The sequence below is a fragment of the Mobula hypostoma genome, chromosome 13 (genome assembly GCF_963921235.1).
Source record: "Mobula hypostoma chromosome 13, sMobHyp1.1, whole genome shotgun sequence".
NCBI lineage: Eukaryota > Metazoa > Chordata > Chondrichthyes > Myliobatiformes > Myliobatidae > Mobula > Mobula hypostoma.
Genome location: NC_086109.1, coordinates 45,207,475 through 45,223,259, shown reverse-complemented (window position 1 = coordinate 45,223,259; position 15,785 = coordinate 45,207,475). Strand labels below are relative to the sequence as shown.

The window sequence follows — 15,785 nt, the reverse complement described above, 5'->3', positions numbered from 1 at the left end:
ACTGCCACTACTGACTCTTTATTTGCCTGGGCCTTCCTTATTTCAGTCTCTAACATAATCACTGAGTCCATGGAATTCCTTCCCTTTCTAAAACCACTCTGATAACTTGCCAGCATTCCCCTTTCCTCAAACTCATATGATAACCTTTCTGTTATCATCCTTTCCATTATCTAACATATACTTGATGTTAATGCAATTGGTCTGTAGCTAGTGGGTTTTGACAGATCCTTGCCAGGCTTCCTTATTGGAATTACTACTGCTTCTTTCTATGCACTTGGTAATCTTCCCTCCTCCCACACTCTGTTATAATAATGCAGCAGCTTCAAGAGCACTCCTTCTCCTAGATTTTTTAGCATCACAGAGCATATCAGATCTTTCCCTGGGGAGGTTGGTCTCGATCTCTTTATTGCTCTCACCATTTCTGCTAATGTAAATGGTTCATCAATTATATCATCTGTTCCTTCCCTCCTGCTTAACACACCTGGGTGTTGGCTCATTATTCTTTCCCTTCTTCTTCTCCCTTCTTCAGACAAATTTTCTGAACTGTGTATCAGTACAAATGACTTGGCCATGACCTCAGCCTTATCCCTACTGGAGACTGCAGTTTCCTCCTCAGATATCATTATTGGATATTCCCATTCCCTTCTATCTCCTCCCATCCTCTTAATCATTCCCCATATCTCTCCCACAGGTGTTGTTCTTCCTACCTTGTCACAAAAACTCCTCCAACTTGCCCTTTTAGCTTGACGTATAGTTCTTCTCACCACTGCCTGTGCTTTCTTATATTGAACCAAATGCTGCATATTATGGGTTCTTTTAACTAGCCTGAATGCTCTATTTCTGTTTTTTACAGCCTGACAACATTCCTCTGTCCACCATGGTACCAGTTTTCTATTCATCCTATTTTTACTCCTAGGTATAGATCCTTCTGCTGCCATGATAATTGCTGAAGTCACCTGACTGTTTAATTTATCTACATTTCCAGAAATATCAATCTTTGTCAACCCTTCTTCACTCAATTTCTGGAACTTACCCCAGTCAGCTTTTTCAAACACCCACTTTGGGGTTCCACCACCTGGCCTTACTTCAACTCTTTCACCCACCACTGGCCACTCTGCTTGAGCTACCCCTCTTTTATTATGTTTGAGCTTTTCAATTTTTGATTGCCTAATCAAACTGCTTGGTCACCTGACCTCGATTGCCCAATCAGCTGCTTTCTGCTGAGTCTGAGCTATTCAATTCTTGATTGTCCAATCAACTTTCCTGGTAACATCCTTGGAAAAACTCTATAAGATTGGTTAGACATGCAGAAAGCCATGCTGATGAACCCTAATCAACCCCTGACTATCCAAATACTCATATATCCAGTCTCTTAGAATACCTTCCAGTAACTTTCCCACTGCTGAAGTCAGGCTCACCGGCCTATAATTTCCTGGCTTACTTAGAGTGTTCTTAAACAGCTGAACAGCACTAGCTATCGTCCAAACCTCTGCTGCCTCACTTGTCACTAAAGATAATTTAAATATCCCTGCTAGGGCCCCTGAAATTTCTGCACTTGCCTCCCACAGGGTCCAAGGGAGCACCTTGTCAGGCTGTGGGGATTTGTTCAAAGTAAATTTTGTTATCAAAGTACATACATGTCACCCTCAGATTAATTTCCTGTGGGCACACTCAGGAAATCTATAGAATAGTAACTATAACAGGATCAATGCAAGATCAACCAGAGTGCACAGGACAACAAACTGCAAATGCAAGTATAAATAAATAGCAATAAATGATGAGAACATGAGACAAACTTTGGTGTGAATATTTTCATATCCTAACAAGAGGGAAAGTTTATCTGGCTTACAAAATGATTACAATGGGCAAAGTAGTTATGTTAATGGATTCCTGTGTCCCTCATCATTGCCAAGATGTCATATTTTCAGTGTCTATGATTCCATTTGCAGCCCTCAGCGTATTGCCGGATTATTTGATACAAGGAAATATTTTACATAACTCCATTGGGCTGTATGATTCCTACAGTTCCAGAAGGATTATGTCATTACCCTTAGATTTTTGAAAAGGAACGTGGATCATGTGTCACTGCGGTAATTACTCAGTTAACCTGATCTTCTTGTGGATTTTTAAAATCAATTCTATGGTGTTAAAGTATTCTTGGTACTTGGGCAGCACTGTTGTGGTCAGTAATCAAACGACAACACCTACGATGAGACAATGGAAGAATTAAATAGGTCAGAGGCATGCAGCTTAAATTGGTATAACTGAGATAAAAATTGCTGGTGAATGCAGCAGGCGTTCACCAGCAATTTTTATGTGTGTTGCTTGAAATTCCAGCATCTGCGGATTTCCTCGTGTTTGGTATAACTGAAGTGTGTTAAAAGAGTACATTGCCTTTTGGTTTATTTAGTTCAAAGGCAATGCGTTTCAGTTTGTCAGCTGGAATCCTCAGCATCTTCAGAAATCGATGTGGCATCTAGACATTTGGGTTTCACGCTGGCATGGGTAGGGGTGCAGTGTCCCCTGGGGGTTGCACCACATTCTTATTTATGCAGAATGCAAGCAGTACCTCTTCCAGAATCTCCTTCAGTCCAATACTAAATTATTTCTAAGCATGCTGAGCTTTTAGAATACTTGTTGAAACATCATTTCAGATATTGAGTACTCAGAAATTGTCTATAATAGAACACTGGCACAGAACCGCACAGCAGCATACTATCTGTGCCAAGCATAATGCCCAATTAAACTAATCATATCTGCCTGAACATGATCCATATTCCTCCCTTTCTTTGAATGTTCATGTACCTTTTCTAAATGCCTCGTAAATGCCACTTTTGTGTCTGCTTTATTTACCCTGGGAGCTCTCCTCCATAATCCTGACTGCAGTTTACATACCACCAGTAGCCGCCTGTAATCAAGTGTTTGAAATACTGCATGATGCCATCTTCAAACAAGGAACAGTCCATCCCAACTCATTTCAAATCATAGTGGCAACTTTTAACTAGGCTTGTTTGAAGAAAACCCTGCCCCAATTACCATCAGCATATAACTTGTAGCACCACAAGTCCCAGCACACTAAATCACTGCTTTACTAAGATGGGGAATGCCTACCGTTCCATGCCCAGACCACATTTCAGTAAATCTGATCACTTGGACTGTCCTTCTGCCTGCATACAGGGAGAAGCTGAAGAGCAAAGTTCCAGAGATTAGGACAATAAAGTGGTGGTCACGGGAGACAGAGGAGTGACTACAGGATTACTTTGAGTCAGTGGACTGGGCTGTTTTTCAAGGACTCATCAGTGGATCTGAATGAATACACCATGATTGTAACAGACTTTATTAAAACAGTTATCCCCACAAAGTCATTCAGAGCCTTCCCTGACCGGAAGCCCTGGATGAACCACGAGATCTGCAGTCTACTGAGGGCCAGATCAGAGGCATTCATGTCTGGTGACCAAGCAACTTGTAAGAGGTCCAGGTTACATCTCTGGAAAGCTATCTCACGGACGAAGTGACAATTCTGGCCTAAACTTAAATCAACGAAGGAAGCTGGACAGTTGTGGCAGGGCTTGAATGCTATCACCTCTTGTAAAGTAAAATCAAGCAACATAGGCAACAACAGGGCTTCACTTCCAGATGAGCTCCCGACGATCCTGTGATTTCATCCTCTGAGGTCAACACCCGAGCAGCCTTCAGAAAGGGAACCCACGAAAATCATCTGGTACAGACGGGGTACCTGGCCGGGTTCGAAAGACTGATCAACTGGCTGGAGTGTCGCAGAGATCTCTAACCTCTCTTATTGGCAGTTTGAGGTACCCATCTGCTTCAAGCAACTTTCACTTATACTGGTGCTGAAGAAGACCGTGGTAACCTGCCTCAGTTGACCAATGGCACATACATCCACGGTGATGAAGTGTTCTGAGACGATGGCGATGAAACATATCAACTCCTGCCCAAGAAGTGACTTGGATCTGCTTCAATTTGCCTACCGGATCAACAGGTGCAGAGCAAATACCATCTTATTGCCTCTTCCCTCAACCCTGGAACATCTGGACAGCAAAGATGCATATATCAGGATGCTTTTCATCAGCTACAGTTCGGCATTCAATGCCTTCAAAAGTAATCAATAAGCTTCAAAACCTTGGCCTCGATACTTTCTTTTGCAATTGCATCCTCGATTTCCTCATTTGCAGACCCCAGTCAGTTCGGATTGGTAACAACATTTCCTCCATAATCTCCATCAGCAAAGGTGTACCACAAGTCTGTATGCTTAGTCCCCTGCTCTACTCGCTTTACACTAGTGACTGCGTGGCTATGCACAGCTCCAATGCCATATTCAAGTTTACCGACAACACCACTGAATTGAAGGTGGTGACGAATCGACTTGTATCAAGAGATTGAAAATCTGGCTAAACGTTGCCACAGCAACGACCTCTTAGTCGATGCCAGCAAGACTGAAGAGCTGCTTATAGACTTCAGGAGGAGGAAACCTGAGGCCCGTGAGCCAGTCCTCATCAGAGGATCGGAGGTGGAGAGAGCCATCAACTTTAAATTCCTCGGTGTTATCATTTCGGAGGAACTACAGTTATGAAGAAAGCATGACAGTGCCTCTACTTCCTTAGGAGTTTGTGAAGATTTGGCATGACATCTAAAACTGTCACAGACTTCTGTAGATGGGGTAGTGGAGAGTATATTGACCGGCTGCGTCACAGACTGGTGGGGAGCTCCAATGCCTGTGAACGGAAAAGCCCACAAAATGTAGTGGATGCAGCCCAGTCCATCGAGGGTAGAGCCCTCCCCAACATTCAGCATATCTATATGAAGGGTTGTCACAGGAAAACAGCATTTTTCATCAGGGGACTCCGCCACCCAGGCCATGTTGTCTTCTTGCTGCTGCCATCAGGAAGAAAGTACAGGACCCTCAAGACCCACACCACTAGGTTCAGGAACAGTTATTACCCCTCAACCATCGAACCAAAGAGAATAACTTCACTCAACTTCACTTGCCCTGTCACTGAACTGTTCCCACAACCTATGGACTCACTTTCAAGGACTCTTCATCTCATGTTCACGATATTTATTGCCTTTTATTTATTTATTTGTTTGTTTGTTTGTTGTATTTGCTCAGGTGGTTATCTTTTGCACACGAGTTGAATGTCCAAGTTGGTCTGGTCTTTCATCGATTCTATTAGTTATTATACTACTTTGGATTTATTACCAATGCCCACAAGAAAATGAATCTCAGCATTGTGCTGTCTGTAGTGACGTATACGGTATCTACTTTGATCATAAATTTACTTTGAAATTTGAACTTTGCTTCCACCACCAGCCCAGCACTGCATTTCTAGGCACGTATCACTCTGCGATTTTAAAAAATGTTTACCCTTTAAGGTGAGAGGGGGAAAGTTTAAAGCTATGCCCCCTAGTATTGCACATTTCTGCCACTGGGTAAAATGTCTGACTATCTAACCTATCTATTGCCTCTCGTAACTTAATAGACTTCTATCAGGACTCCCCTCAGCCTCCAACTCTCCACAGAAGACAACCCAAGTTTGTCCAACTTCTTCTTGTAGCTTGTACACTCTAACTGAGGCAGCACACCTTTTGTTCCCTCTGCAATGATCCACATCCTTCCTGTTACGGGGTAACTAGAACAGCATGGTATACTCCAGATGTGGCTTCACTGAACTTATAAAGCTGCAGCATCACTTCCTGACTCTTAAAAATTCAATATCCTGTCTTAATGAAGGCAAACGTGCCATATGCTGCCTTTTACCACCTTATCCACTGCCAAGGCCGTTTTCAGGGAGTTACAGACTTTGACCTCCAATATCCCTCTGCTCATCAATACTGTTAAGGCTCCTGCTATCAACTGTGTAATTTCCCCTTCGATTTCAACTCCCGAAGTTCAATCCCTCAGATTCGCCTGGTTTAAACCCCGCCTCGGAATCAGGTTTACAGTATTATCACTGACATACGACATGTTGTGAAATTTGTTTTTTTATGGCAGAAGTACAGTGAAAGAATACTCTCTTACAACAAGAAATTAAAAAATGAATAAATAGTGCATAAAGGGAGCAAACTAGTAGGGTAGCGTTCATGAGTAAGTGGACTGTTGGTGAAGGGAAAATCTGATGGTGGAGGGGAGTAAGCTGAAACATTGAGTGTGTATCTTCAGGCTCCTGTAACACCTCCGTGATGGTGGTAATGGGACGTGAGCGTGTCCTGGATGGTGAAAGTCCTTAATAATGGATGCCACCTCCTTTGAGACATTGCCTTTTGAAGATGTCCATGGTGGCGGGGAGGACATCTTCAAAAGTTGATGCCTCAGGAAAGTGACATGCATCTTCAGCTGATCTATATCCTTTTGTATCCGTTGACAATCTTCTTCATACCCATGACTCTTATTTTTGTGTTCTACAAACTTACTAATCAGCCCATATATATTTTTGTCCCAGAGATCCCGGTACTGACCCCTGTGGAACCCTGTTAGGATAACACACGTCCACCACAACCCTCTTCCATAGTCAATCCAATCTATCAAGTCCCTGTGGATCCTGCACACTCCAGATCTTCTGGATCAGCCTATCGTAAGGACCTTGCCAAATGCCTCACTAAAGTCCATATAGGTGACAGCCACTGCCTTTCCTCTCATCGGTTGTCATCTTCACCTCCTTTAAAGGCTCAGTCAAATTTGTAAGGGTCCTGCTGAAGGCTCTTGGCCTGAAACTTTGACAGTACTCTTTTCCCTAGATGCTGCCTGGCCTGCTGAGTTCTTCCAGCAGTTCGTGTGTGTTGCTCGGATTTCCGGCATCTGCAGATTTTCTTTTGTTTCAAGTTTTTAAGACATGACTCGCCCCGCACAAGTCTATGCTGAACATATGTTTTTCCAAATGTAAATTCTATCACTAAGAATCCTCTCCACTGGCTTCCCTACCACTAACGTGAGGCGCACTTGACTATTATTTCCTTAATTATCCCTATCGTCATGTAGTCGAATAGGCATCCTTCCCACTTCATGCTTATACATTAGCTCTGCAGTGGAACCAAAATTCATCAAAAGATCAGCTTATTGCTTAATCAGAATTAAAATTTCCCGTAACTTCAGCACACAGTCTAGGTTGAGAGCTTCAACCTTGACGAAGTGCTGCCCTCTTTGGATATTTTGGATGAGATGTTCAATGAAGTTCTTGGCCCTGTAGGTAGATATAAAAGACACTGTGTATAACTTGTAGTTGTGTAACTGGCTAACATCACAAACAGTATGGTCAATTTAACATTGCTCTTTGTGGATGGGCCCATGCTATCCTGAGGTACTTAATTGGCTGTAATGAGATTTCGAATGTCCTGAAGTTGCAAAACGAGTTCTATAAATGTAAGGTAAAAAGGGAAAATGCTGGAATTGCTTAGCACATCGGTAATTTTTTCTTTTTTAATCTTTACCTTTATTTTTCTTGTGTATGATGGTCATAGCAAGTGCTCATATGTATCTCCTAATGAAGATGGCGTGACTACAATCATATAAAATAAAAGTAGAAAAGGTGGGTAACACAGCCGCTCAGGCAGATCCTCATCAGGGTCTGAGTCTGAAGCATTTTCAGTTTTTATTTCAGCATCTGCAGCTTTTTTTTTTGCTGCCTGATTCCTGACACTAGCTCTTCTTAAAACCAGGAGCAATACATATAAAGAGCATGTTATTTTAATCAATAATGATGGTTTCCAATTCAGTGTATGTCCAGTGGTAGGTTTGCACAATTGAGGCCTCTTGCTGTAAATTGCTGTTTGTTTTTGCACCTTTCCCTTTATGATGCTGCTATGGTCCTGTAAGATCACCTAGTTGATCTCATTTCCCACCTCAGGATTTGTAAGCTGTTTTACGGGAAAGCATCTTGTATTTGTACCTTGCCTTATTACCAGAACTGGCCAACAGCCACCAAAACCTCACTTAGCCTGCAATGAGAGGAGCACCCCCCCCCCACCCCCTCATGGTTTCATTCCCAATACAAGCTGTTCTTGAGATAGCTGCAATGAAGAGATGATCATTATTCTTTGTGAACTGCATCCAGTGAAGAATGCAAGGATCCCATATTGAGGTGAGCCCGTCTGAAGTGTGATGCTATCTCCACAAAAGCTTTGTGGAGAAAGACAGCAATACAAAGATCCTGCTGCCACTGGCGTTTGAGACTGGGTCCCGTAAACTCTTGACTGGCATATTGTTCTAAGAGGCCATGTGAGTGGCACTGGTGCTTTAGACATAGAATTTATTAAGATGATGACACCATCAATGTAAAGAAAACCATGCCGTTTTCTATTTTGTGTATATTTTAATGAATAAAGTTTATTTTTGAATTAAGATCTTGAGGCTTGTCAGCATTTGTTAATTGAACACCAGGTCCAGCTTGGTGTGTTGAGCTGAAGTGCAAGTATTATGAAGAGCTGACTAAAGACTCCTGCTGAAGGGTTTCGGCCCGAAATGTCGACTGTTTACTCCTTTCCATAGATGCTACCTGGTCTGCTGAGTTCCTCCAGCATTTTGTGTGTGCTGCTTGGATTTCCAGCATCTGCAGATTTTCTGTTGCTTTAAAGACTCTTGTTTTGGCTTTCGTATTTTGTAAAGTATAGTCATCACTAATCCTGAGATGATTCTTAGCAATAGCTTGATTTCTCTGAATCACCTATGACGTATGTCTGTAATGCTAATAAATGGTGAAGCTCACATTTTTGACTTTTGATAAGGATCTAAGGTTCTAAAGGTTCTAATTTTTTTAAACAGATCACAAGGTCAGCCCAACACTCAGGTCTGGCATTGCTTTCAAGATCTATTATCTCCTTTTGTTCTCTTTTAGTAATCAAGGCATTCGTTCTCCAGAAAACTAGATAATTAAATCTACACGTTGCTATAAGTTGCTTCATACTTCATTCTACTTTTCCCAAATGTGGTGGATATGCCTCCTTTTAATATATTCAGTCTAGCTGATAGAAGAATTGAGTGAGTACAATATTTACTAGACAGCTTAAACAAAGCAGGGGGGAAGGGGGCTCATGCAGAATGTAAACATCAGTTGGGCTGAACTGCCTGTTTCAGTCCTGAAATTCCTATATGGGGGAAAAGAAAGGACGATGGCAATTTACTCTCCTGTGGTTCAGATCCAACATCGTGATGAAATTTGCTACTCTCTGTTTTACTTAATCTCTTTACCTCCAAATACCTCTATTAAATATTTATGCATATGTTATTGACATATTGAAAGCTTATCTTTCCTTTAAGTACTGCACCGTAAAATGAAAGATTTTCTTAAAGTGTGTGTAATGCCCTGGTTGATATTTTTTACTGTTAGGCTGTTCTGTATTTCATTTTGTGCTGTTCTGTGCGAGCTGCTTGTTTTCAGCTTATCTTTGGGTTATTGTTGAATTTAAGAGACAGGAGAAATGTGTGCCATCCAGTTAGGATGGTTGGATTAAGGGGAGGTTTCTCTGGTGAGGGACACTAAGTTTGGGCTTGGGGCTGTTGTTTGAGGGGAGATGGAGAAAGAGATGCGAGGGAGAAATGGTTGTAGCATACGGTCCGGTGGGAGACCCGTTTGTTGAAGATGGATTGCGAGCGACATTCGGAAGGTGGTGTGAGCTTTCACGTTGACCGAGGGCCCAGCGTGTGAGTGACAGGGAAGTTTCAGATGAGCTCCAACTTGTGCATGTTTGATTGTTTAATTAGAATGGACCCTTTTCTTTTTGTTAACCCTTCAGTTAAGTTACATAAATATAATTCCTTTAATCCTATACAGTGTACTGCCTGTTATGTTATGGCATTAATTTGTAACGGTAGCAAATTACACAGCGTCCACACAAACAGGGGTTTTGGTGTGGGCTCACGCTTCAATCTCACAAGTTTGGCAGGGCCGGAGATTCTCTTCCCTAGACTTACGCAGCCAAGGAAACCAAGGTGTTTCATTGTGGGGGTATCACCCGGGATCGATTTCGATGGATGCTGTGTGATTGCCCTGAGCATTGATCCAGTGGGTTGTGTGTTTAAGTTGTGTTAAACTATTGTTCCGTAAAGTGATTATGATACGCGGCTATGGATGCAGCTGGCATGGAGTGGCAGTTTGATAAAACGCCGGACAAAGACTTTGTTCTAGTTCAGACTAGCACTGACGCATGGCAGTGGAACTGCCTGGTACTATTGGGGCCCTGGGAAAGTGGGGTGTGGGCTGTCCGTACTTCCCGGGAGGAGGGGAGTGAAGGCAAGTGGTGCTGAATCGGAAGCTGATTTTCCTGTAGCCGGGGGTGGAGAGTTTAAAGACATGTTATTCTCATTTCTGTGGAGCGAGGGGAAGGAGTGGTCTGATGTAGAAGGTCTAGTGAGCCCTCCAGCGAGGGCTGAGCATTCTGAGTTGGTAGCAGCCCTTACCTCCCTGGTGAATAAGTGGCAAATGCTCAGGTTCAAAGTCCCAGCCTGTTCTCAGTCACCCCTAAGGGGGAAGAGGAGTATGAGACTTGGGCAGAGCGGACTTCTCTGTTGATGGATGAGGGGCAGTGCTCTGATGATGGAAAAAGACAGCAATTGGTTGAAAGTTTGAAGGGGCCGGCTGCTGATGTAGTGAGATCCTAAAGACAGAGAACCCCTTTGCTACCTCTGCAGCCTACATGCAAGTGCTAGAAAAGGTGTTTGGCGCGGTGGGGAACCCAATGGAGCTTATGACAGGGTTTCAGAACATGTATCAAGAGAAGGGGGAGAAGTTTTCTGCCTACATTTTTCAGCTAGAGAGGCAGGTGAGTTGCTTGCAGCTTAGGGGACCATTCAAACGGCTGAGGTGAATCTGTTAAGAATGGACAAAGTGGCAAAAGGCGCCCATTCACCAGCCCTGATCGTTTGGTATCTTTGAATGTCCCATAAGATGTGCTCCCCTTCCTCGTTTGTTGAGCTGATCAGAGAAGTAAGAGAGGAGGAGAAAGCGATGGAGGCGTGGGAGGGTACGGTCCTCAGTAGTGGTCTCCTTGGCTGAGGTGATCACTGATAACCCACCCTGGGGAGTGGTGAAGGAGCTCGTGGTAGCGTTTAGGACTGAGATGTCCCAATTCTTACCAGTGGGTGTGGGGCCCCCACCCCCCGTACGATAGAGCTGATAGGGAGGCTGACCCCCTAAGGGAACGGACCACGTAGAAGGCTGCTAGTGGCCAGGGTCCCACGAGAAGGGGAGCGGTGGGTATTGTCTGCTATAACTGTGGTGAAGAGGGACACTTCAGGTGGGAGTGTGAACGACGGGAAAACCCTCGGAGAGTGACCCCACCCCTCCCCCCCCGGGTATCTAAGTGGAGAGTCCTAGTGAGGGAATGACCTGGATTCTCAGGGGTGGTGGGGGGGGAGAGCATGTTCCCAGCAATATATCAAGGAATATCCTAAAGCAAAAAACCCTATTCCTGGGGCCAAGCTCCAGTGTGTCACTACGGATTGAGGGTATTTATGCTAGAGCCATACTTGACACCGGTTCTCAGGTTAATTTGCTGTACCATTCGTTTTACAAAAAGTATTTGACGCATTTACCATTGACGCCACTCAGTGCGCTAGAGATTTGAGGTCTTAGTACGGATGACTATCTGCATGATGGTTAGTTGTCATTGAAGCTGGAGTTTTCGGGGGCAGATGTGGGAGCAGCTGAGGTCCTTGATATGTTAGTGTTGGTTTGTCCAACCTGGTCGAGAGGGACGAAGCTTGAATTCTCATGGGGACGACTACTCCTATTGTGAGGAGGCTAGCGGGAGCCTGCAAGGAGAAAGTTGCAGAGAGCTTTCCGAAAACATTGTCCATTCACTCTGTGGTCTGAGCTGCTTTTGCAGAAGTGCGTGGCCACACTGGGCTGGATGCTGAGCATAAACGAGGGACTGTGTGGTTCACAGTCGGGTTACAGCCTGGGGAAGTAGCAAGAGTGATGGGAAACCCCAAATTTCCCAGAATGCCTGTGGCCGAGTCCCTCTTGGTGGATTCTCCAGAAGACCACGAAGAGGTGTCACACTTAACTGCCGGGGTACTGGTGAGGCCCAAACTGCAGAAGCCCTCGGTTGTATAGACGAACAGGACGACAGTGGGTGTCAGGAACACTTTGGAGCGGGAGGTCACCCACAGGCGGGGGATGCCAAAGGCGCATCTCTGCCCAGTGACGGTAACGTCTAGTGTCCCTGTGAGACAAGCTGGGGAGAAACTCAGACTGAAAAGAGGAAAGTTGACCGGCTAGTCATTCAAATTTGGGGACTCCCCTGCACCTGGAGGTTGGAAGAAGAGGTTAATAGAGAAAATGTTGAAGCTGGAAGATGTCTTTTCTACTGACGAGTTCGATGTGGGTTGTTCCAAGAGCACTCACCACACTGTCCAGGTAACAGAGGACATCCCGTTCAGAGAAAGGTTGCAGTGACTGGCACTCACAGAGGTGGAGGACGTTCGGCAGTATCTGTGGAAGCTGAAGGAAGCTGGGATCATCACCAAGTCCAGAAGCCCTTGTGCATCTCCAGTAGTAGTAGCCAGGAAGAAGAATGGGAAGGTACGGATGTGTGTGGGCTATGGGACTCTGAACGGACGTACAGTCTCGAGAATCGAGGATATGCTAGCCTGCCTGAATGGTGCAACGTGCTTCAGTGTGCTGGACTTGAGGAGTAGGATACCTAGATACCCAGGAGTGAGGCTGATAAAGAGAAGATTTAACCAAAGTATGTGTTTGATATGAGAAGGCAGCTGAAAAAGGCTTACGAATTAGCTGAGGTCTTGGCTACCAAGCAGGATCAAGGAAATAAGAGGGGGTTTGATCAAAAAGATAGGTTCTCCCAACTCATGCTTGGAGACTGAGTCCTCATAAAGGATTTGGGGCGACCTGGGAAGCATAATTTAGCTGTCTGCTGGGCGGCCACACCCCATGTGGTGGAGAGTCAGATGCCAAACCTACCAGTTTTACAGGTGAAACCAAAGAATGGGAATGGGCCTGTCAAGATTCTCCATCAGAACCACCTTTTACCTCTGGGATAAGAGGTGCGTATTGACCCAGAGCCCGACCTGGAGCCTACACCTATTAAGAGGACTCTGCAGTGACACGGAGAGACTGAAGGATCGGCAGCAGGAAAGAGTAGACCAGCCCCCGCCCCTGGATGGGATACGGACTCAAGATGAGGAAATGGGGGTGTGGTAGATGCTGCGCTTTGCTAACTCCCCGCTAATAAAGGAAGAGATTCCCAACCCTTCTCACGCTGAGACAGGTGAAATTGGGGAGACTATCTGTGGAGAGACTGGTTTTCAGTGGGAACGTGAAAGGGATGAAGTAGAGCTCAGCCAAGAGGCAGAGGGGTCCGAGTTGCAGGAAGGCACGAGTGATAGACCGGGGGTGGGGGGGAGGCCTCGCCATACAGACCAGGAATATCCCAAGGAGAGGCTGAAACTGAAGAAGTAGGTGACGGGGTAAGGAGGTGTCAAAGAATCAGGGGACCCCCAGATAGGCTGGCCAACGTAGCACAGAGTGCTACCTCTATCCCCCTAGTGAGATCTGTCACTACCCTTTACCTATGGATTGGAGGTTCTGGCATCACGAAATTCCTTCGAAGACGGTGTTATTAATGATGGGATGATAAATTATTTCAAAGTCATGAGGACATGACAATTTGGTGGGGGAGAGTGGACTGCCCTGGTTCATATTTTTTTACTGTTACGCTGTTCTGTATTTCATTTTGTGCTGTTCTATGTGACCTGCTTGTTTTCAGCTTATGCTTGGGTTATTGTTGAAAATAAGAGATGATGAGAAATGTGTGCCATCCAATTAGGATGGTCGGATTAAGGGGAGGTTTCTCTGGTGAGGGACACTAAGGTTGGGCTTGGGGCTTTTATTCAAGAGGAGATGAAGAGAGAAGACGCTGGGAAGAACTGGTTGTAGCATATGATCCAGTGGGAGACCCGTTTGTTCAAGATGGATTGCGAGCGACGTTCGGAAGGTGGTGTGAGCTTTCACGTTGACTGAGGGCTCAGTGCGTGAGTGACAGGGAAGTTCAAGATGAGCTCCAACTTGTGCACATTTGACTGTTTAATTAGTCTGGGCCCTTTTCTTTTTGTTATTCTTTACTAACCCTTTAGTTAAGATTCATAAATAGAATTTCTTTAATCATCTGCAGTGTACTGTTATTTCATCCATTAATTTGTAGAAGGATAGCGAATTTCACAGCATACACACAAACAAGGGGTTTGGTGTGGGCTCACGCTTCAATCTCACATTTGGCAGGCCTGGAGGTGGTCTTCCCTAGACTTAGGAAACCGAGGAAACTAGGGTGTTTCATGTGCAAGAGGGAAGAAGTAAGGGAACAGGGAATGAGCACTGCCAAGGCTGTAATCAGTTAGATTAAGTTATCCTGTGAAGGTACATTATAGAATTGAAATATTTGCTCTATTACATCAGTCCCTAAGAACGGAGTTTCTTAAAAATATTGTTCCAAAACATTAGGGAAGTAACATTTCTAATTCTAGAGTTAGAGATGTTTTATTTTTAAAATCTAGAGTAACATAGCACTTTCACTGTTTCTTGCAAAGCAGCAGTAAGATTTCATTTAGTTAATATTTTTTTTAATCGAAAGCAAATGCACTCTAATTGTACCCAGTGGGCATAGCCTCAAAATAGAAGGGCCTCCCTTTAATGTGTGCAAGATTGTGCAGATTGTACCAGAAATTCTGGAGATGCTGGAAATCCAAAGCAACGCCCACCAAGTGCTGGAGAAACTCAGCAGGTTTCATAAATGCTGTCTGATCTGCTGAGTTCATCATTGTGTGAGTGTTGTTCAAGAATATCATTTCCAGTATACAAGTGTAAAGGAGAATGAAATAATTGTTTCTCTGGATCTGACGCAACACAAAAGAATACAATAATAATAATACAAAATGTAATGAATATGAACACATAAGATAGCTTATATACTATACATTGATTTAATGCCCATAAAGTGATGCTAGGCTGTATGGAAGGTGACAGACAGGAAATAATCAAGTAGTGGTGGAATTGAGGGTTAGAGATGTTGGTCAGCTGTACTGCTTTGGATCGTAGCTGTTTTTGAGTCTGGTGATCCTGGCATGGATGCTATGTCGCCTCCTCCTTTAGAACGAAGTTCAGCAGGAATTTCTTGAGCCAGAGGTTGGTGAATCTGAGGAATTTGTTGCCACTGACAGCTATGGAGGACAGGTCATTGGGTATATTTAAAGCAGAGTTTGATAGGCTCTTAATTAGTCAGGGTGTCAAAAGTTATGGGGAGATGGCAGGAGAATGATTTTGAGAGGGATAATAAATCAGTTATAATGGAAAGGCAGAGCAGTCTTGATGGGCTGAATGGCCTAATTCTGCTCCTATGTCTTATGGACAGAATAAATGAAAATATATGAATGTCAGAATGACAGTGGATTGAAATATTTGCAAACATGTACCTGAAATGCACTACTCTTTTTGCAGGTGGAATATCTGCTGAAGAAAATCTGTACAGAAATGAATGTAGAGTGGAATGCAGGGGAATTGGATGACTTCTTTTCCCAGGAGAGCTTCCATCAGAATGGAATCTCAGTCTGGGTGTTTTTGGAGTGGGTGAATTCCGGAAGGTTTACCAGAGGAATTGAAAGAGAAACAGTCACAATGGCAGTGGAAGAGGTCTATCAAGAAATTATTGAGGATGTGCTTAAACAGGCAAGTAATTTTTTTTTAAAAACTAGAATTGTTGATTCCTGTCATAGTCCTCCTCCAAACAATTTTTGCTTGTCTCAAATTGTAGAGTTTACTTGT

General features: G+C 44.0%; 1 protein-coding gene across 1 annotated transcript in view; it reads left to right on the top strand.

Annotated features, from left to right (window-relative positions):
* The window catches only part of def6a (DEF6 guanine nucleotide exchange factor a), a 182,492-nt gene that overhangs the window by 132,444 nt on the left and 34,263 nt on the right, over positions 1-15,785 (top strand). The window contains exon 4 of the mRNA XM_063065608.1: positions 15,462-15,689. Coding sequence (XP_062921678.1) covers positions 15,462-15,689 — 228 coding nt within the window. The remainder of the gene's footprint in view (positions 1-15,461; positions 15,690-15,785) is intronic.